The 23,042-nt window shown below is 38.8% G+C and overlaps 2 protein-coding genes across 2 annotated transcripts in view; both read right to left on the minus strand.

Moving 5' to 3' along the window:
- The window catches only part of LOC139715791 (phosphatidylinositol 3,4,5-trisphosphate 3-phosphatase and dual-specificity protein phosphatase PTEN-like), a 100,680-nt gene extending 95,037 nt beyond the window's left edge, over window positions 1–5,643 (minus strand). Inside the window, exon 1 of the mRNA XM_071627330.1 lies at window positions 4,964–5,643. Within this exon, the coding sequence (XP_071483431.1) occupies window positions 4,964–5,045 (82 nt within the window). The 5' untranslated portion in view covers window positions 5,046–5,643. The remainder of the gene's footprint in view (window positions 1–4,963) is intronic.
- Window positions 5,644–16,437: 10,794 nt separating this feature from the next.
- LOC139715792 (phosphatidylinositol 3,4,5-trisphosphate 3-phosphatase and dual-specificity protein phosphatase PTEN-like) overlaps window positions 16,438–23,042 on the minus strand; it is a 61,508-nt gene continuing 54,903 nt past the window's right edge. Inside the window, exon 10 of the mRNA XM_071627331.1 lies at window positions 16,438–21,875. Coding sequence (XP_071483432.1) covers window positions 21,705–21,875 — 171 coding nt within the window. The 3' untranslated portion in view covers window positions 16,438–21,704. The remainder of the gene's footprint in view (window positions 21,876–23,042) is intronic.

Here is a 23,042-nt window from a genome sequence, read left to right on the forward strand (position 1 = left end):
TATTGATTCATAAATGCACATACAGAATGTACTAGGCCTACTTTAAGCAGTGTAATACAATGTGTAACTATACATTATACATGCATAATTAATTCATTGAAGACTACAGCACAATGAATTCCTCAATGATGATCAATACAAAGTGTAAAATCTCACGCAGTGAAACTAACATCTAAAAAAAAAAAAGAAAATCACTTGGGCTCCTGATGAGAGCATTTTGTTCTGAAACTAACAAAAACGTGTTTGGAAGTGAAGTACACTGCACATGTACCATGTAGAGAACACTTCACTGCATATAATGGTGCTCTGTTGATTTGATCTTCATTAAAGATGTGATACCACTTTATGACACTGTGTGTTACCTACGGATACCAAGTATTCAGTACAGACAAAGTTTTTTTTCTTTCTTTTTTAGATATCAAAGTACAAATGTACATATACAAAATCTGTGAATTACATTGTGCACGTAACATCATTCTATCAGTGTACATTGTATAGAAATCACTGTTCAAATCTTATCCACACAAATTTATGTTTGAAGAGTAATGGGTAAAATTTATGTAGTATTACAGTGATAGCATCCACTTTGAAGCCGAGGACACACATGTGCGTTGTTTTTGTATGTTTGAATGGTGAATACTACCAATAATGTACAGCAGGGAACTACGGCATCTCTATCAGTGTCAACAGGCACCATGCCCCTTTATGCACCACAACATGCTGTATCATGTCACCAGCAGCCTACTGCCACAATAGTACACCGGAAACCATTCACAGACCCAGCTACCATATTTCTTCCAAGAGCAATGAGATGCAATTACTCATCATCTGTGACTGCAAAGCCCTGTGACAAACAAGTAATGCACTGGACATCCTCCCTACCCAATGCAGCTCTTGTTTAGTCACTGACTCCTCTAGACTTTATATAACACATAAGACTGGTGTCTGCGATGTGTGTGCTTGTCAATCACTCTTCATGCACTTGTGCTGATGATAGATTATGACCAGGGAGGTGTCTCACCTCCCTGTTATGACTGAGACCACGAAGGAATTGCAGGAAACCTACAAGAATCTGGCCATCTCATTAAAACTATCCATTGTACTACAAGCCCAGGAGGCAATCGCGGAATACGTGTAATGCAGTGTCTTCACTGCTTGAGGAGTACTACAGTCTACAAGGTACAGTATGCCTGCCACCATGGACAACATCAGGTCTTGTATGATCATGCACAAGTGTTCTTAGAGACTTATGGCCTACCAATCAAATGTATCATGGTGCAGGTTTGACCATACAAAATGTAGAATCAGCCTACAATGTACACTAAAATGACATAAAAAGTGTAACTGTACGTCCTATTACAAAGTTTTGGGCTATCTTTTCCATCAACATTAGCAGCCTTTACCACATTGATTAGATGTTGAATACCAGGTCTGCTGAGAAAAATGAAATAAACAGTGTAACCAACTACTCTGTTATGACATTAAATCACATTCAAAATATTGTAAGATATAACTTTGCTTTTTTTAATTTTGTTTCTGATTTTTTTTCCTCAAAAGCACAGGTTTCATAAAGAGGCATCTCATACCTGAGCAAGAAGCTGTAACCTACAATGTAAATCAATTGGCCTAATGATTTCCCACTTCAAGTTTCCACAACATGATGGTTTGTGATATAAATTTGTGAAAAGAAAAGAAGGAACTGCAATCAATATTTTTGTCCCAGCAAGCAAACTGCACTGTCAGTCAAGTCGATCATATCAATTAACATCAGCCAAAATGAGACAATTTCATGTACTATACAACATATATGGCTTAACCAACTCTGCTTCCAAAAAATAGTAGAATACCGGTAATGTAGAATGATAATAATAAACAAAACATATGATCCAGAAACCAGGAGGTACAATGTATGGGAAATCGCACCTACAATGTACACTATTCCATTGTGAATCAGAGCCCTGGATGTCAAGTGTAATAGCATCCCTTACAAATGATATCCAAATATGGTGGTATCCATGAGTTGATCTTCCTGTGAAACTCCAAAGTTCAATTAAATCTATATCCGAGTTTGATTTCCTTTGTTCCTTTCAGGCGAATAATTGCTAGTGGTTCTTTTACATGCAGCTGCACAGCATGTACAATGTAGCTGAGCTGATGACATGTTTTTGGGAGCAAGCAGAACAAGAATAAACAAAGCTAAACAAAACTAAAAATAAAACCCTAAAAACTCTAAAGAGTCACCCCAAAACCTAGTGTCACTCACCAGTAGTTTATGATGGGATAATGCAATAGAAAACTACCATGTCACATAATAAAACAAGCTTTAGATTGACATGCTTTTCAACATCATTATATATCCTCTATGTGATGAGCACTTGAATAACCAAACACAATTCACGAATGGCCCGTCTAATAATGACATCGAGAATAAGCTTTAAAACTACAATCATCCAAGATGCACTTCATGGCTACAATGTACACTTGTCATGACTTGGAACTTGTAGTGCTTTATTAACTTACAGTAAGGCACATAACTTACAGATCAATGTGTGTGTCCAAGTGATGTGAGTCAAAACTGAAACAAAATTGCATCATATACACTACAACCATGTATCCATAAAAGATCTGTTGGTGTGGAATGATATCCTAAGAGGTTAAACTGCATGCAGACATGTGAATATCAATACATTCACTGCACGTTAACTGTATTCTAGTTGCCCATGTGTGTGTGAGAGAGAGAGTTAAGTTAGCATTCAAAGACTCCTTCAGGAATATGAAATACCAATCTATAATCATTCTGTCCCTTTGTTTTTCAGGGGTAATGTTCCTTGCCCTGGATATTCATTTTGAAATAAAGATTGAATTTGAAATGCCAGTAACTTGCACACATATTAGAAGTAGGCAACATGAATTTTAACACTGTCCGACAGTTTTCACATTCATCAAATCCTCTATGGTCAGTTGTCATATAACTGTAAAGCTGATATGAAACCAAACAGCAGGATGCCACTCTGTACCAAATCTACAGGGATGGATTTTTCCTTACGTCCAAGGGTGCACCCTCTATTTATGTTGGCAAAGCCTACGTGTACAAGTACAAGGAATTGTATTGTCCATGTATCTTACACACAAACCCTAATTCTGAATCTATTTGGCATATATTTGGTACATTTTGGCACATACGTATTGAGTAAAGTCCATCCTCAAAATGATCTTCTTTAAAAAAAAAAATGCATTAGGTACAATGTACAATGTACATTTATGTATACTACATGTACAACGTATGTCTAGGTGGAGGGTATACTGAGAACTTTTGCCTCACACAATAGGAAAATGTCAATAGACTGTGCCATGATTATAAGACATTTTGTGATCAATTTATTTCCACCAAGTATTTGAGAAAGAGGTAGACAGCTGTCAGGTTCTAGTCAGAAATAGAAGAAGTAACGTCTCCTAATCTTTGCGATTAAAAAAAAGAAAGAAAGAAGGAAACAGAGTCTGCACATGAATTGACAGGTTATGCCTTGCCTCTCATGCACTGTACCAACTCTCATGAAATCCATGCACATTGTTGCACTTGGCCAGTACGACTGGCAGTGGTCTTAAACTAGCAAATGTATGTAAATTTATGCTTTGTCTAGACAATTGATCTGTTGTAGCATTGCAACATGAAAGCTCTAAGTATTTAAAGGACAAGATCACTTGTACATATGTACATGTAGATGTAGATTTGAGTGAGTGCAGTAATAGAATACATCAGTGAAAGTTTGAGGAATATTGGAAACTCTGCTCAAAAGTTATGAATTGTTGAAGCTTCAGTGCTGTCAATGCTGAGTGGGAAAACCACAGACAGTTTGTGATGTCACATGTGTAGAACAATATAAAGAAAATATATAGAAAATTAAACATATTTTCACTTTTCTCACAGAATGAAAGAGCACTTGATTCATCTCATTCAGAAGGCAGAAGAATAATATCACCCTTATTACATAATGTATACATTGTACAGTTGTGTATGTCAGCAACAAGTTGAGGGAATGTGTACTTTTCAAAAAGAATTACATTTTGTGGAATTCTCTTTACTATCATTCAACATTGTATGCATGTGACATCACAAACTATAGCAGTCTTCTCACCCAGCGATGGTGGATTGATTGAAGCATTGAAACTTTAAAAATTCATAACTTTTGAATGGATACAGTCTAATTTTCCTCAAACTTTGACTGATATGTTCTATTATATTGCTGCATTCCACACATACATGTATATTAAGGTGAACTTGTCCTTTAACTCTTTTATGTGTCACAAGTAACATGCCCAACTCGATCAACAGTGTGCCAAGTTTGTATATTTTGCTCACACACAATCCCGCCAAAACCGATTGATAAATCACCAAATGCCACAATACAATGTAAGCTTCATTCGTAATTCCATTCCTCACAGGGCCTACAAAATATGTAGGCTAGATCTATACTTTGCATTGCATGGCCATGGAGAGTGAATAGCAGATTTTTGAGTAAATTATCACTTTCTGTTGCAGTTGTGCCCATATCTGCAATTCACAAAAATCATGCCTGTCAGACCTAGACAATATTGTAGCTACTAGCCATTTTGAAAGAAAAATATCATCATCATCATCACCATCATCATCAGTATCTACTAATTAGCAGTGTCACAAAGTTTTCATCACAGAAAAGCTTGGAATTTTACCTTCAACTTTTCTCACTGTACATCTAGCATACACATTTCTACGAAAAGTTACATGACTTTGAAAAACAATGTTTTCCCAAAGCACTCATGGTCATCAACATTGTGTGGTCTTGTTGGATTGGAATAATTAATGTGGCACACCATGACACACACACATGAATGATCGCATGAATACCAAAAGAGGCACGACTCTCTTTACCACTGCACCAACAATGCCCATTTGCATTCAATTTCATGATATAGAAAAGGATACATGTGAGATCAAGGTCAAAGGTTCCATCTCGATGTCTGGTCTTATTCTTGCTGACGATTGACTTAATCTTATTCCCTGCCATTATTCCTTGGACACTCAGCAAAGCTAGCTGCAACTGCAGCTAGCTGGCTGTCTGTTAGTGTCTGGGCTGCTGTTAGAGACCTTTTTGTGCCTTGCTGATCTCCGACAAGAGAACAAAATCGGTAGTATAGTGCAAGATATTCTCGGTGATCACCGCTACATCAACAATATTCCAGGGATGCAGACAGAGGGGTCACATTGACAAATTTACACGTCTTAGGGCTTGGGACCGGCCATACTCGATTTCACAATTCTGGCTCTGAACACGGTCGATAGGAATAGGTCGCCATTAAATTCTTGACAGTTTTTTACGTATACCTTGACTTAATAGTCTTAGTTGCACGTATGAGACCATCATAGCAGATGGTCATTTTCCTGCTGAGTTGGAAACACCATTCGATACATTGCCATCCTGTTTACATGACGGTACTGGATAAAAACTACATTTGAGGCTGGTAAGTCACCTCTCCCTCCAAGACAGTCCCATCAATGGTTTTCCGTGTAGGCCTATATGTGAGCACTCAAAATTCGCGTCACTCGATCCCATCTAAAATTCTATGCGGTGAAGTCCGTCTGCCGACTGCCCCTGTCGTACTGTACTGTGACATCTAGCATACTGACGGACTGGTGCGGTGTATGTATGGTACATACACACACACACACACACACACACACACACACACACACGCACACACACACACACGATCCGGGCAGTTGTATTGTAGCTAGCGAGCGATCATGGTTAGGATCGTGCGCGCACGCACACTACACACACAGTACATATCCACACACGAACGAACGCACTCACACACACGCTTAGTTGCACACAAGAGTGCAAGTTATACATCGCACAGCATCACCGAGAGAGCGAGCGGAGAGTTCCCGTTTCGCGTTTGTGCCCTCAATCGTACCATGGAGCTCCATGGTAGTAATATTGAGTATTGCAAACACACACGACACACACACACGTGCGCGCGCGCACGGGACATACAGTAACGTGTGCGTGCACACACCCAGAGCACACTCGACCTGCGAAACTTCGCTTCCATTATCATCTCGGCAATTAGGTTCAAAATTTTATAGTGGCGCAGAAATAGAGATATGACTGTATTATAGATATATCTATTAAATAGAAATATAGTAATTTCCCTTCCATTTGCGCCGACAGTTTCAGGCAAATGGCGCCCTAAACGACAAATCACTGCATTTGGTTTCGTTCACCAATTTTGAATGCACTATAAAAAAAAAAAGATGTTCAGTGCTATCAACATTTTAAGATACAACTATGCAGCATGGTAGAAGAATCATCAAAATTTGACGTGGATAAAGAAAGTTAATGAATTGACCCTTTTACAACTTATTTTGTGAGGAACAATGATGAGATAAGGTTCGTTCTTCCGAATGTTCGTTTATCCGAAATGTAACGAGGGTGCGTTCTAACGGACCTTTAGAATTACGAATCCTTTTTCTCTCTTCTTCTTCTTCTTCTTCTTCTTCTTCTTTTTCTTTTTCTTCTTCTTCTTCTTTTTCTTCTTCTTCTTCTTTTTCTTTTTCTTCTTCTTCTTCTTTTTCTTCTTCTTCTTCTTCTTCTTTTTCTTCTTCTTCTTTTTCTTCTTCTTCTCCTACTTCCTCTTTCATTCTTTTCTTTTTTATTATTAACGAGTCTTCGGAATACCCGAGAAGCATATTTCATTTCGGATTCATGGACCGTCGGAACTGAACGAACCTTATTTCATTTTTGGATTAAAGAAGCTTCGGAATAACGAACTGTATAGGCCTAACCTGCTGTATTTAAGAGCAATCGTTCCCTTTGAGTGGTACCTGGCCACAGAGGTGACGGGTGGATTCCTAATTCCAATGTTTGGCAATCTTTCATAACGAAAATAGACAATGGGTGTGTATATCACCCTTCGTGGGAGTGTACAATAGAGATATCTTCGCTGAATATAATTTTATAAAGAAAGAAGAAGGAGAATGATTTTGTTTTGTTTTTGTTTTTTCGTTGTTTATTTTGTTCGTTTGTTGTTGTTTTTGTCTGTGTGTTTTTGTTATTGTTTTTTTAAGATGCTGTGAAAGGAAAGTATGAAGGAAAGTTGACTACAGTGTACATATAGTTTCTCAAACACGAGAACAACATCTCGGTTGCGATAGTCGCATATATACACGAATACATCAAAATGGACATTATTCCGCACTGATGCTCGATACTCGATTTTTCAGCCTTTATCATTGAACCCCAGGATTTCATTCCCGTTTTTTTGTTTTGTTTTTTTGTTCAATCTGTCGCAACACGCATTCAAACTAACTGATGTGTTGGCCCCACAACTTTCTCATTTTAAAGATATATTCTTATCTATTTCTTTACTTCTTCTTAATTTCTTTCTTTTTAGTGGGTGGGGATCAAATGTACACTACGTACTTTGGAGGACACTCATCTTTAGCAACATAGAACAACGCCTTATGAACATAATCCCCGTTTTGAAAATCATCATCCCTCCCAGCTTGACTTTAATTATGTAGTAATTCGAATGATTGTATATAAAAGATTTAAGTTGTTCTTGAAATAGTATTTTTTTTTTCTTGTTGATGCTGTTGTTGTTAACACAGAGAATTCAGTGAAGAATTGCGTGCAAATCAATGGAAGACATGTTAGGTGGTTGACTTTCATGAAATGCGAAGTAAAAAATGATAAAAGAAGTAATTGTAGAAGTTCTGTAAACTTATGCTTAAAACAAGAATGTTATTACTAAGGGAATTTTACATTAAACATTTTTCGTATGTTTTCACCCAGTACCGATGTTTACGATCAAGTCCCCACACGCAAAATATAGAAGAGGTGGTGTATTATAATCGCCTCACAACACAACTATCCCATTTGTTGGTACACACAAACACCTCTCTCTCTCACACACAATAAAAATAATGTTTTCAATTGATACCAGTATTTATCAACTATAAAACATCTTTCCAACCAGCCATGCATCCATATTTGCCACTGTATATAGGTTGTTACAAGATGATCCACAGAACATGCGTGTTTGGTGCGAAAGACATACAAGTTGTGAAATGATTATTACGTCAAACGGGGACGTTTTGGTGAAGCTCATAAATGCATATTACAGTGCGACAACGGGAGACAAGAGGTGACGCCATCGTCGCCTCCTTCAATTTGCACACTGCTGTGCGTGGTCGCGTCTGTACTGTTCAGAAAAGCATATACCAATGCGAAACTTTGATTCAAGTTCGATTTCGACGAGACTTATATCTGTGTCATTAATTTTCAGGATTATTTCTTTCTTTCGTGTATTGTTTTCCATATAGTACAAAATTCGAATTCTCATTTTATCCGATGCATGTGTGTGTGTGTACATTACAGGGGCGTCACCAGCTTTTTTTCAAGGGGGGTGCGTTTTGACACTAAATGTTTACGAGATTTTTTTGACAGACATTTGGAATATAGGAAGCTCTCAATCCCTAGACTTTTACTGTTTTTTGAGGGAAACCAAGCGGGGAAAGGGCACCGGCGCGCCGGTAGCTAGGATTTCATCTTAGGGGGGGGGGGGGGGGGGGGGTTAGTATGCGAGGGAGCGAGCAAGGGTGGGGGGAGGGTGTGGAAGTGCCGGAGAGGGTTGTTATACCCCTTATAAATGGATTATGGAATGACGGTGTGAAACGACAAATTACTGGCAGCGATATCAGGAGAATGGCATCACGACTACATGCGAGCGAGCGGAGCGAGCGAGCTTGAAAAATTTGACATTAAGCAGTTCCAAAACTGCCGTTTGTAGCCATATTTTTTGCTTTGTAAATTAAGGGGGGGGCACCGGGCGCAACTGCTGGCAATTACTGGCAGCAACATCAGGTGAATGGCATAATAATTAAATGCGAGCGAGCAAAGAGAGCGAGCTTGGAAATTTTGACATTTTACAGTCCAAAAACTGCCATTTGGAGCCATATTTTTTCGCTTTGGAAATAAAGGAGGGGTGGGGGCGCAACGGGCGCAACTGCCGGTAATTATTGGCAGCAACATCAGGAGAATTGCATAACAATTAAATGCGAGCGAGCTTGAAAATTTTGACATTTTACAGTCCCAAAACTGCCGTTTGTAGCCATATTTTTTTTTTTTTTTGCTTTGTAAATTAAGGGGGGGGCGCAACGGGCGCAACTGCTGGCAATTACTGGCAGCAACATCAGGTGAATGGCATAATAATTAGATGCGAGCGAGCAAAGAGAGCGAGCTTGGAAATTTTGACATTTTACAGTCCAAAAACTGCCATTTGGAGCCATCTTTTTTCGCTTTGGAAATAAAATAGGGGTGGGGGCGCAACGTGCGCAACTGACGGTAATTACTGGCAGCAACATCAGGTGAATTGCATAACAATTAAATGCGAGCGAGCGAGCGAGCTTGAAATTTTTGACATTTTACAGTCCAAAAACTGCCGTTTGTAGCCATATTTTTTTTGCTTTGGAAATTAAGGGGGTGGGGGTCGCACCGGGCGAAACTGCTGGCAATTACTGGCAGCAACATCAGGGGAATGGCATAACAATTAAATGCGAGCGAGCGAAGAGAGCGAGCTTGGAAATTTTGACATTTTACAGTCCAAAAACTGCCATTTGGAGCCATATTTTTTCGCTTCGGAGATAAAGGAAGGGTGGGGGCGCAACGTGCGCAACTGCCGGTAATTAGTGGCAGCAACATCGGGAGAATTGCATAACAATTAAATGCTAGCGAGTGAGCGAGCGAGCTTGAAAATTTTGACATTTTACAGTCCCAAAACTGCATTTTGTAGCCGTATCTTTTTTTTTGCTTTGGAAATTAAGGGGGGGGGGGCGCACCGGGCGCATCTTACTGCTGGCAATTACTGGCAGCAACATCAGGTGAATGGCATAACAATTAAATGCGAGCGAGCGAAGAGAGCGAGCTTGAAAATTTTACATTTTACAGTCCCAAAACTGCCGTTCTTAGCCATATTTTTTCATTTTGGAAGTTAAGGGGGGGGGGCGCACCGGACGCACCTGCAGGCAATTACTGGCAGCAACATCAGAAGAATGGCATAAAGATTAAATGCGAGCTTGAAAGTTTTGACATTTTACTGTCCCAAAACTTCCATTTGGAGCCATATTTTTTCGCTTTGGAAATAAAGGAGGTGGGGGGGGGGGGGGCGCACCGGGCGCAACTGCCGGCAATTACTGGCAGCAACATCAGGAGAATTGCATATAACAATAAAATGCGAGCGAGCGAGCGAGCTTGAAGATTTTGACATTTTACAGTAAAAAAAAAAACCAAACAAACAAACTGCCGTTTGTAGCTATATTTCTTCGCTTTAGAATTTAAGGGGGCGCATCGGGCGCAAGTGCTGGCAAATACTGGAATCAATATCAGGAGAGCATATTGATTACATTCGAGCGAGCGGAACGAGCGAGCTTGAAAATATTACATTTTACAGTCCAAAAACTGCCGGTCTTTTCTTAGCCATATTTTTTCGCTTTGGAAATTAAGGGGGGAGGGGCACCGGGCGCAACTGCTGGCAATTACTGGCAGCAACATCCAGGTGAATTGCATAACAATTAAATGCGAGCGTGCGAAGAGAGCGAGCTTGAAAATTTTACATTTTACAGTCCCAAAACTGCCGTTCTTAGCCATATTTTTTCATTTTGGAAGTTAGGGGGGGGGGGGCGCAACGGGCGCACCTGCAGGCAATTACTGGCAGCAACATCAGAAGAATGGCATAAAGATTAAATGCGAGCGAACGGAGCGAGCGATCTTGAAAGTTTTGACATTTTACAGTCCCCAAATTGCCGTTTGTAGCTATATTTTTTTGCTTTGGAAATTAAGGGGAGGGGGGGGGGCGCACCAGGCGCAACTGCCGGCAATTACTGGCAGCAACTTCAGGAGAATGGCATTACGACTAATGCGAGCGAGAGGAACGAGCGAGCTTGAAAATTTTGACATTTTACTGTCCAAAAAACTGCCGTTTGAAGCTATATTATTTTTTTTTTCGCTTTGGAAATTAAAGGGGGGGGGGACGCCCGGTGAGCCCGGTGCGCCCCTCTCCCTGGATCCGCCACTGGTAGTCAAGGGTGTGGGTTTATGTTCATGACTGGGGGAGGTATGACCAGCGAGGTGGCGTCGAAGTGACCAAGCGGGGAAAGGATGTCCAAAATCTGCACTTTAGAGCATCCCATAAACTAATTGTACGTGTTTGTTTGTGTGTGTGTCTTATATGTACGAGGAAAAGTTAGGAATTAGCCCAGGGCAAGTCTTTTTATTGGCAATGCAAGACATTTTTACATAGACTAGTATGTATAAAGCAACACTGCAAAATCAATGATCTAGCTTTGATATAACGAAGAGTAAGGTACAAAAGTATACATTCTACATCACATTGCGCAACATTGTAGCGACTCTTCGTTCGGATGTACTGAGTACACTGCGCACATCCTGCTTATGATTATGCAGAATGCCAACCAGGAATCACGCTGAATCACAATCTTTTGTCGGGTCCGGGCTTTTTGAACAATGTTTCACACTATATACCTATCTAATTATGGTTAAAAGGAATCATAGAAAAATATCTTATTTCTTGATCACCCTTTCATTCAAAAGCAGTTTACTAACACTTGAATCACTATTTCGGTAAGTCTTTTTTTTTTTTGCCAGCGGATTGGGAGGGGGGCGCACCCCCCTCCGTAGTTACGCCACTGCTTTTGGGTGAACTAATTGGACAGATTTCTTGAATTCTAACAAAAAAGCAAGAAAATCTTTTCATTGCGGGAATTATGATTATGTGGGATGGGGCAAACGTGTATAAGTGCTCCGTATCGTACGGATGTACAGTACGGTCGATAAATAGTAAACACTGTAGAATACTAATAGATATGTACAAAATCAGTGCTGCCAGGTGACCAGGGGTGCGAATTATTATTATTATTTGTGTGTGTGTGTGTGTGTGTGTGTGTGAGTGTGTGTGTGTGTGTGTCCCTGGTGCAAAATATAAAAACAAATTAGAAAAGAGTAATTATTTAGCGTCCGGCGTTGAGGTCGCTCGCAGACTGATTTTTTTTTTTTTTTTTTTTTTTTTTTTTAGATCTGAAGGGGGGTGCGTTCGCACCCAACGCACCCCCCCTGGTGACGCCCATGCATTATAATCATAAATATAATATATCACAGGTCCGTAACTATCAACGGGTGCTAAACGACAATCCCCCCCCCCCCCCCCGTGAGAAAGGTCCGCTGAAACATAATAATTTTTTAAATCAAAATAATCTAGTTTTTTATTTGTATTTTACAACTTAAATAACCAAAGTATGTCTACTTTTTTTTATTGGAAATTTTCCAAATATCCCTCACAGAGTGATATCGTGAGAGTTCAATTCGAAAATGTAAAAGCTCCCTCTATAATGAGGGAGATATATATAACGCTGAGTTAAACAGTGTGTTCTGTTGGATATTCCCCCTCTCAGCCCAGCTCCGCTCGTGGTCACTGCGCTTATTCAAATTATTTGAGCAGTAAATGAAGAAGTCACGCAACTACAGAATTCAGTTTGTCTGTGTCTTCTTCTTCTTCTTCTTCTCCTCCTCCTCCTCCTCCTCCTTTTCTTCTTCTTCTTCTTTCAACTTGAATAGATAGCCAAAGAATCGTGGTACTTTCTTGATTGAAGATTTTCCAAATATTCCATCCAAAATGGGCATCAGATCGTTGAATTTCAATTCCAAAGATGCCAAAGCTCCCTGGTACCCGGTGGTCGGTCACTGCGCTTTATAGATGCTATAGATTTTCAAATAATTTTGAGCAGTGAAGAAGAAAAGTCAGCCGATAACGAAAAGGAACAACTAAAAGGAATTTATTTTGTAGGGTGTTTTCTTTTTTCTTCTCAATTTGCATAAATAACCAGCTTACTTTTTCGACCGAAAATTTTCCACTAAGTGTGGACGCATCTGTGATAATCATAGAGTATCCTGGCGTGTCTTGCATTTCCCCTTTTTCTCCTTTTTAGGCCTATTCCTGGTAAATCTCAAACCGCTTCGGCCGAGTTTCTCCATGGTACAGACGAATATCCGATGACCGAAGTAAGTTGGGAGCTCTCGAATTTCAGTACTCTAACTTCCGTGTTCGATTACTAATATATACACGAACAAAAGACGGCAAAGTTTAGAGAAAGTTCACGGAAAGGTGGTGCATAGGCCCTGCTGCGAATCGATGGTTATCAAAATCGTTATGATTAGCTTTGTGTAATGCCATTAAGTGCGTTATAAAATATATGTTTTACCAAATTTGTTTTTCAAGCTGTCTGTTTACTTCTGCCTTACTCAAGGAAGGGTACATTTGCATACAATATCGGGCACTCGCAGGAATTCTGATCATTCTGTTCACGTATAAATATATAGGCAGCACATTATACAGGACAAGCAACAATACCAAGCATTGCCTCTTGCAAAATCTACATGCACCCAAATAAGAGAAATACCAATGATTTCTGATCACAATGAGAAATTTTATCTTAGCAGATTTCTGATGGGACAGACAAAATAATTTGAGATGAAGGGCTTGGGCGATTGTTCAGAAGGAACTGCCTAACCTTCCCTTACAAACAGCTTTGCCTAACAGACCACTGGTGAGCCAGCATAGGGCCTACTAATTATAGAGAGACTGTCCAATTTATATATTCATATAGAAACCTTAGCTTTCGTTTTGATCAATCTGAACCTATACATAATGTGATATGAGTCTGTGTTACTAAAAGTATGGAAGTCTATGTGAGCATGAAATGAATTGAAATACTTTAATGCCATGCACACGTTAACTGTCATGCCAAATTAACTATTTTAAGTTTAGGACATGTCTATAATCTAGTCATACATGTATGTATGTATGTATGTGTGTATGTATGTATGTATGCACATATATATACATTTATATTAATATATGTGTGCATCTGTGTGTGTATCTAGTATAATGTATGTGTATGCATGATATATACATAAGTTTTATACTGTAGTATTTAAGCCCATTTCATAGATCTTTTGATAATCATTAACAAATGACCAAAACCCTGATAAAATGCAATATCAAAGAAAACATCTAATCTCACTAGAACACAAACCCACATATTTTCATGGTATATATATATATATATGTGTGTATATATATATATATATATACATATGTATATAGTATAGTTTTCTTCTCATTTTGGGGGTTATAAGAAATGTTCAACAATTAATAGCATTTGATCTTGTACATGCTACACAAGATCACATATACCACGTCTATGCATAATTAGCATAAGTGTAGTTTCATTTCACACAGAGTCTATGGTTGTGGTGCATATATGCTCAACATGGGAAATTATAAACTTGCAAAAGAAGAACAAATAATTGTGTAAACATTTCTACTGTATGTACACACAGATTTAGATACAGAAAGAGAGATCAAAATTGAAGATAAATGAATGCCAAACACAACTTTACACCTTAAAAATAAATCTGTTTATTTTCATCTCTTCCTTTCTGTTTAGTATCATATATTTACAATGAGATATATGGTATGCTTTTTATTAACACCAATATGCAGTCATCAGCATTTCCTGGATGTGTCTTGTAAGAACGAACATGTTTTGACAAAAATATATGATAACCTTACCAAAAAAAAAAAAAATGCAACATATCAAACCAGATGAATTTCAGTACAAAATATCCATACTGTGAACAGGACTAAACACGCTGATCGCAACAATGATAACTTGCACATATGAGGAGAGTTATTTCAAAGCAAACGTCTTCAACAGTCCGCCCTGCACATGTTAGATCTCAGGTTACGAACTACCTCTCTCATCATTTCCCTGTTTAAAGACATCACTTTGTTAGACTGAGAATTTATGGCCCATCAGGATACTCTCTTACACAATGGAATGGGGAAGTTGAAAGTTCTTTCGCACAACGATGTCAAAGCGACCGAGTTGTCTCTTGTTTAACTTTACGATTACGAGGCACACATGCAGTACCCTGGACAGAGCATCACTATGTGGACAGCCATGAGTCTGTACTACACAAATTCACACTGTACTCCAACTCGACAAAACCTTAAGATGTGTGTGTGAGCCCCATAGTAAGGGTGCACTAATACATCAATATTACATAGCAAAAAAAACAAAACAAAAAAAAAAACGTAGAAAATTATCTTCTTGGGTAAGCACTACAAAACTTCGGCCTGTCATTCCCTCCTTTAAAAAAAATGATAAAAAACAAAAAACAAATTCTAAAAAAGAAGACAAAGAACAAAAATATGCCTACATTTAATTGCCAGATTGCTCAATGTCAGACAAAAACTTCTTAATGGATTGTAAGCAGCATTTCTTCTTCTTTTTTGGTTTCTCTCTTTGATGATTTGATCTTATTTATTCAATAATCATCTCTTTCTTCATTTATAATCACTGTATAGCCCAGTAATTGGACAATCACTTTGTTCAGTTTCATTTTGTCCTTTTAGTGCAAGGACATCTCTCATGGATATGAAATGTGCTACATAGGAATTTGTCATATCAATCATTATCACTGTTGTTGTTATTATTATTATTATTATTATTATTATTATTATTATTATTATTATCATCATCATCATTATTATTATCATTAGCATAATAATATATAATTATTTTTTTATTATCATTATTTTTATTATTTCTATTATAATCATTATTACTATCATTTTCATTTTTATTACCATTCATATTTGTATCATTACTATGATCATCATTTTACTATCATTGTTACCTTATCATTATTATCACTGCGACGACTACTACACTAGTATCATCATTATTTGAATGTTTATTCCAAAGGCAGGTGTAGGGATAGAGATGAAATGAGATTGGCTTACATGACCAACTGTGTATCCCATCCTCACGCTCCCCCCCCCCCCCCCTTCCTTCCTTCCATACAGGCATGATGGAATTCTTAAAAAGAGCAGTGATATTCAGGATGAGGTCTAATCAGCCCGACAATTTGAGGTACAAGCTGCCCCATTCTTATACTTCAATTGAAGCAGAGTCTGGTAAGGAATATCATCATTGAAGCTAGGAGACGGCAACTTTGGCAAAGTGGAAATCACCAAACCATCAGAATAAACTCTACCTGATGAGCTCTATCTATGTAACACTGATCTAGCAAACTCACTTTGTTCCAGTAATCTTTCAAGCCCCCACCCAGGGTGTAGGTTCCTTGGTACTGACACAGCTTTGTATCTGTGGCACTCTTTTTTCTTGGGGGAAGGGGGGGGGGGGGGGTAGGGGATCATCCTGGAGAGGTTACCATTACAATGCATTATTTTAGCAGTCATCCTAAAATCAACTCATTTTTTCTCATTTACATAGCTCAACACACAGACCTTCAAAGTATTTACTAACTGCAGAATTATTATTCGTAAGCTGAACAGAATCGCTACAATAGATCAAATTTATTCATCACAAAATTCACTGCCCCTCTCTATCCCAGCAGCTTTGCAAGACAATGTGAGATTTGATTTAAATATGGGATTCAAATTGTTCCATCTATTTTCTCTTGACGTGGTGTCAAGTGTACACAATCCATTTCAGTAGTTCATCACATCAATGTGATATTGAGGAAGACCAACATTTTTTTTTTCTTTTCATAGACAATGGATGTACACAGAAAGCGACCTTCAAAGGGGAAAAAAAAAAGAAAAAAGAGAGAAATAATACTACTCTTTCCATAGAGGGGTTCTGCCTGAAACTAAAACAAAACATAACAATTCTTAGACCTAAACTGGCAACACTCCCACAGAATATGGTGAAAAAAAAAATTCCTGAAGGTTACACAAAGCCCCCTAACCAGCACAGAATATCACAACATTACTGATATAGGGGAAAATATGGCTACATGCATTCATTAATTTGGTGCATCTTTATACGTTTTGAGTTAAATAACTTCTGCATAAGTGTTAGACAAGTGCGAGTTCGGTGACGACAGTGTCTCTACACCTTTCTGACACAACTTCGTAGCAAACGAGTAAACAAACAAAAATGTGTTCTCTACATGGCAGAAGCATTTGAATTGCACAGTTTGATATTCATCATCACCTCCATCATCCAATATTGACAGTAACGCTGTCAACATCCTGAGAACGGCACCACAAAAATCAACATCACCACCATCAACAACATCATCATCATCATCATCATCATCACCTTCATCGAGTGTATATAAGGAGCAGCAGCAGTACCATCATAATATAATGTAATCAAAAATCTACTACAAACATGCATGAACATTGTACATCTGGCCCTCTTGGGGCTTTCCTTTTCGCTATACCAGATAGCACAAATGAAAAACAAAAACAAACAAACAAAAAAAGCTACACATTCGCCATCTTCACGTTATCTCTCCTCATAATAACTACAGAGAGATGACTGCATGAACGTCATCTTCCACAACCCAAGGGAGGAAGCACACCCCCAAAAGATACATTGGCCCATCACTAGGGACGCTGGCATCTCCATGGCGATGGAGGAGGAGAGAGGCAGGTGTATACAATAAGTGAGCCGTCACGAGCCGACACAACTCCCGTCTACTTTTAAGGCCTTACTTATAGATCCTGGGACACGATTCACATACTATCTTCTGGATTAGGTGTATCAATAAATATTGTCTTTTTTCTTTTTTCAATACTCCTGACCCAGGGTGTAGCTCAACATGACATCCCCTATGAGAGATGGGGGATTAATAATTTTGAGGATGTTAGGGGAGACGACACTGGCCTTCTCATCCTTGCATCATGAATTCAAGCTCAAGTTCCAAGACCACTGTTTGTTTTTGATTTCTTTTTTTTTTAATCAACTCAGTGAGAGAAAAAGTACCAAGCAGAAAAACAATAAAACCACAAGTTAATCTAACTGCTTTATGGGTGTTTTTCTTTTTCCTTACAATTTGGACAATTTGTGATTGTGCAAAGCCTTGTTCTTTTCTAACAAGAAGTTCTGATTTGGCAAAAAGGGCAGCAAAACTCAATTTAACAGGTGAAAGATTTTGTAATGCCTTTGAAGACAAAGTAACACCAAGCCCACGTCCTCCACAAATCTTCCTGGTGTGCACTGTCACAATAGGGGAGGACCAGAGGAGGGGAATTTTCGATGCCATGAAACCAGAAGTTTCATAATGAAAGATGGGCACTTGTCCACTGTTTTTTATCGAATTGTATTGTCTCGTATGTAAAGCAAGATTTAATTTCATCAGAGGCTGATGCTTCTTCAAAATGATTTTAAAAAATACAAATAAATGAATAAACAAACACAAAAAAATCTTACAGTAAGAAAAAGGTACCACACTAAACTCTTTGTTGATTTAAACTTTGCAATGCTGTTGTTACACACATGCTATATTCATTCAAGACACACTCAAATAAAATTACAAATTAGAGGAAAATGGCACAAAATTGAAATTTGAGATGACGAAGGGGAGGGGGGAAACAAAACAATACAAATCATACCAGACCCGGAGATATTCTGAACATATAGTAGCAAGAAAACCCATGGAATGCATATCACGAAACTTGCATCAATCATCCGTTTACGGTATTACTGTTTGGTCGCTGAGAATTTTGGAAAAATACACAAGATGCGATGTCTGGACATGGGCAACTTTCAGCTCAAAGACAAAGACACGAAACGCAAGGATCATTAGTTGACCAACTGTTCATTTCTCCCCCTTCCAGTAAACCCTAGAAAGTGCAGATTTTACAGTCAAACAAAATGCAAAAATGTAACAAAGCATAAGCTACATTTGCTCCATGAATGAGGCAATTTGCTTTTTGTAAGATTGAAGAGGAATTCCAGACCAGTTTAAAGTGAGTCTGAAAAGAACGAGTCCAATTTTACAAGCCCCAAGGGGAAATTTCATCAAAATGGGTTAATTAGGGAAGTTATGAAATTATTAAGTTTTGCTAACTTTTGCAAAAGTGTTCTAGAACAGTTGATATGAATATGCAAATGAACGAGCTGACAATGTTATCACCTTTACTGTGATCGTGTACAAAACGCTGACAAACATAAAGTTTTCTGCTGTAAAAGTGTAAAATGTAATATTATCCCTGGCTGCATAACTCAAAAATATTGATCAGTCAGGTTATATATTACGATTTGAGACTGGGGGCATGATTGCTTTGGAACTACAATAACAACAAAACCACAAAAATTTGCAAATTTTTTGTACAAACTATTTGGCAAGTTGTGAAGCGTTAACAGCATCCGCTTACTCATTCGTATATTCATGTTAACTGTTCAAGAACTGTTTAGTGAAAATTAGCAAAATTTCACAATTTTACAACTTCCATAATTTTAATCAAAGTTGATCAAATTTTCACTCTTGCACTCATTTTACTCTTTGTTATCAGACTAACTTTTAACTGGTCCAAATTTCCCCTGTAAACCACTTTCAGGATTTTTCTGAAAATGTATATATGAAGATTTACGCAAAGTAGACTCAAACAGACACATAATTCTGAGGAAATGGGAATTACAAAGAATATCGTGGCATCATAAAGATGATCACTTGCAATGTCATGACACAATGTTCCACAACGAACCAAGCAAAATCAACACAAAATTAAATAAACTGGCACCCAGCTAATCACAGATGAGGACCACACTGCCCCCTTTGATTGTCCAGCATACAGATAAGAAAGATTCACTTTCATGAGTTGTTCAATACAGAGGTCGGTTTGGCAATCTACGTACCACACAACTGCAGACACAGGTCTGCGTGTTGGGCACACTGTTCCTCCAATTGTACAGTGATAAAAGCCTTCGCACTTCCATGCAGGTATAATCATTTTCATTAACGCACTACTACTGAACGAAGTGCAAAACTCCCAAATGTCCCCGTGACCTCGAACTATCATCGCTACATTTGGCATTGCATTCGTGTGTTCCCTCAAGCCCCCATCAAGATGGTGAAGAGTGATTACTATGTCCATTCAGGTAAGAACGCTTCTCATATACACCTAGACGGACACCTAAATGCTGTCGTGACCTAATGGCGTACAATCTGTTTAGAATAAAAAGCAAGGGAGTTGAAAATCGTGCACACCTTATACTGCGGAGTATATGCCCTTATAACACAAGCTGTGAAACTGGCTAATATTACCCCATCTAAATTCAGAGCGTGGTAAAAAAAAGATTTCCATCTTCCCTTCTTTGAATTTAGTTTATTCTTTAAGAATGAAATAAATCAAAAGAGAAGAAAAATTAACAATAACAACGGATCAAATTAAAATAAAATGACTGGTTAAAAACAAAAAATCAATTGTAACTTCACTGCTAGTGAAAGAAGTCTTTTCACATCAAGACATTTTCACCCATCCATCTTGTGTGAAGAGTCCACAGCTATTGCCAAAATTGTGTCTGTCACAAGGTTAGACCTTCCACTTTCTTTATGGGGCAGCAATCAGTATTTAAAAACATCTAGAGTCCATTTATATGCACCAGTTTATCTCATTTCCCTCTCCTCATAAGGAAATTGATTTTGGATCATTGCACTGAGAGGGGGGCAGGGAGGAAACTGCTTTTGATGTTTTATGTCATTTACTATTGATATTATTATTTTTTTTTTTTTTGCCAACAGGCAAATCTAATGACCATGATTCAGAGTTTAATATCATACTGATTTTGTCAACACCTTCTTGCTCCATTTTTCAACATCAGAATGTCAACTATGTAATTGCCAACTATGGAAATTACTGTCACACTGAACGTCTTCCAGTCCCTTCTTTTGTTGAATATTGCGGCAGGAAGGGAGTAGAAGATCTGGAACATTGAAAAGGCTCTGCTTTTCCCCTTATTTGGTTTCTTCAGCGAAATTTGTTGAATACAAAAACTATAAGCCCTTGTGAGCATCAGGAAACCAAACCCCTACAGTGTCTTTGACGAATTCCTAACAGAGATTTATTGATTGGAACAGCCAGTGGAGGGCATAGTTTCATCTTCTGGCGTCCTTTCGGTTTCCTCCGAATTGCAGACCTCGACAACAAGAGTGTTGGGGGTTCTGTGAGCTACAGCTGCAGCCTCTGCAGTCAACTGCAGCAATTCGCAGCAGCTGTGATGAGGCGTGGTGTCGTCTCTCGAGATGAGATGCTCCCTCCAGAGCAGCATTGTCCAAGCTCTCTTTACGAGGGGAGAATCCCCCACCCTTCACCACCCGCACCCGAGTTATCCGTCCCCCACTCATCTTTGGATTTCAATTATTGGAGGGTACAACCGGTTCCTCTCGATCGCTAGGCACACCAAAACTGCTCCCTCTCCTCGAGATGATAACATCCCATGCAAACCAACCTCATTCGCACAGGCACAATTCGAGTCTGTGGCTCTGCGATGGCCGGCAACGTCAAGTTCACACCAAAAAAGAATTTTTTTTTGTTTTGACTGGATGTCACACGATGGCATCGCTGTCCCTGATTGGTCGACACGAATGCATGCTGGAGGACGGGTCGCGGATCTGTCGTTGTGGGGAGACGCAGCACTACCTACTCAGTCAAAAAGATTAGTATGAACATGCAAAGGCAGGCGTGCAATCCGCAGAGTTGCCTTGTACGTTCTCCAAAACCGCACATTGTCCTTGAGATGTCCCGGCGCTGTGGCGAGCGCTGCGTCATACACGCGTGATTTCCATCTGATCCCATTCTGACTCGGAGTCTGTGTCTGATATGTCCTCGCCATCGCTATTTTCATGGTCGCTGCTCGTGCCTGACGACCGATCGTTGCTATCGCCTGATGGTCTCCGCGACTTTTCGCTCTCGACCCGCTTGAAGTAACACTTCACCTGTAAAAACAGAAGGGATGTAATATTGCTAAACATACGCATAGATGTACATCAACGACATATGTCATTATACATTTTTCTTATAAATAAAGAATGAGGCAACAGAGATTCAAAGTAATCGAATGAAATTTGCTCATTTGGATTCACACTAGACGTTTTGTCATCAGTCTTGCAAAGAAAGGCGCAAGTGGAACCAGTGAAGCTTTATGGTTAAAATAAATTTGTAAATGAAAACTAAACTGTCTTCTGTCATTTCCCTTGTGTGGACTCACATAAGGGAGATGGAATTTATTTTTTCTTGCACCTGACTGACAAATATAGATGATTGTCATTCCTCAACATAAATAACTATTTATGTCCGTTGCAACAGAGACATGTTGCGCAACAACTGAATAAGAAGGCACGTGTGAGCAAAAACATTTCGCTAACTGTTCATTTTTTTTTTCATACGGGGATATCATGTTACACAACAAATTGATGTTGAGCTGTAAGGTATGGTTCTTTTGTTTTTAACTGAATTCATCCAGTAGAATTCTTCCCTGAGCATTGATCCTCCTCCATGAATAGACCTACTCAATCTTAAAACACTGTAACTTGACTCGGCCATGACTGGGAGGGCTTCCAAAGAAGAAGAAAAATGATTCAATGGGTAATGCAATGAGTCAGGCGCATTGCTACAGTATGTCAGTGTATAAATACGGCTAAAATAGACATTAACTTTAGAAAACAGAACCCAAAATGAACAGGTCTAATCATAAAGCATTCTCCTATGTGAGGTCAACAGAGCAACAAGTACTTCATGAAGAAGGTAACAGCACACAGGTGTCTGAACAGCACCCAGTTGCTGTGGTGTGGAAAAGTTCTGTCCCTCCAGGGTTACAGAGTTAGCTAAAGCCCTAGTGTCAGAAACTCTCCATTTGACAAACCTTCCTGTAGTATGGGAATCAAATGGTTCCTGCGCTAAATTATAATATCTGAGATGACAAGTTTCCCTAAAGACTTTGTTTTTATGTGTGGATTTTGGGATACGTGGTTGTTTTGAGGAGGTAAGAGTATCAACTTTCACAACATTGCATTCTCAAGAGTGGAAAACGAAGCTCAGGGTATTCAGCAGCACCGTCCATGATATGCACCACAGTAGTGATTGTGAGGACATGCTTTGTTTGT

The sequence above is a fragment of the Diadema antillarum genome, unplaced genomic scaffold (assembly GCF_040938485.1).
Source record: "Diadema antillarum isolate AM-2024a unplaced genomic scaffold, OU_Dant_1.0 scf00000055, whole genome shotgun sequence".
NCBI classification, from domain to species: Eukaryota; Metazoa; Echinodermata; class Echinoidea; order Diadematoida; family Diadematidae; genus Diadema; species Diadema antillarum.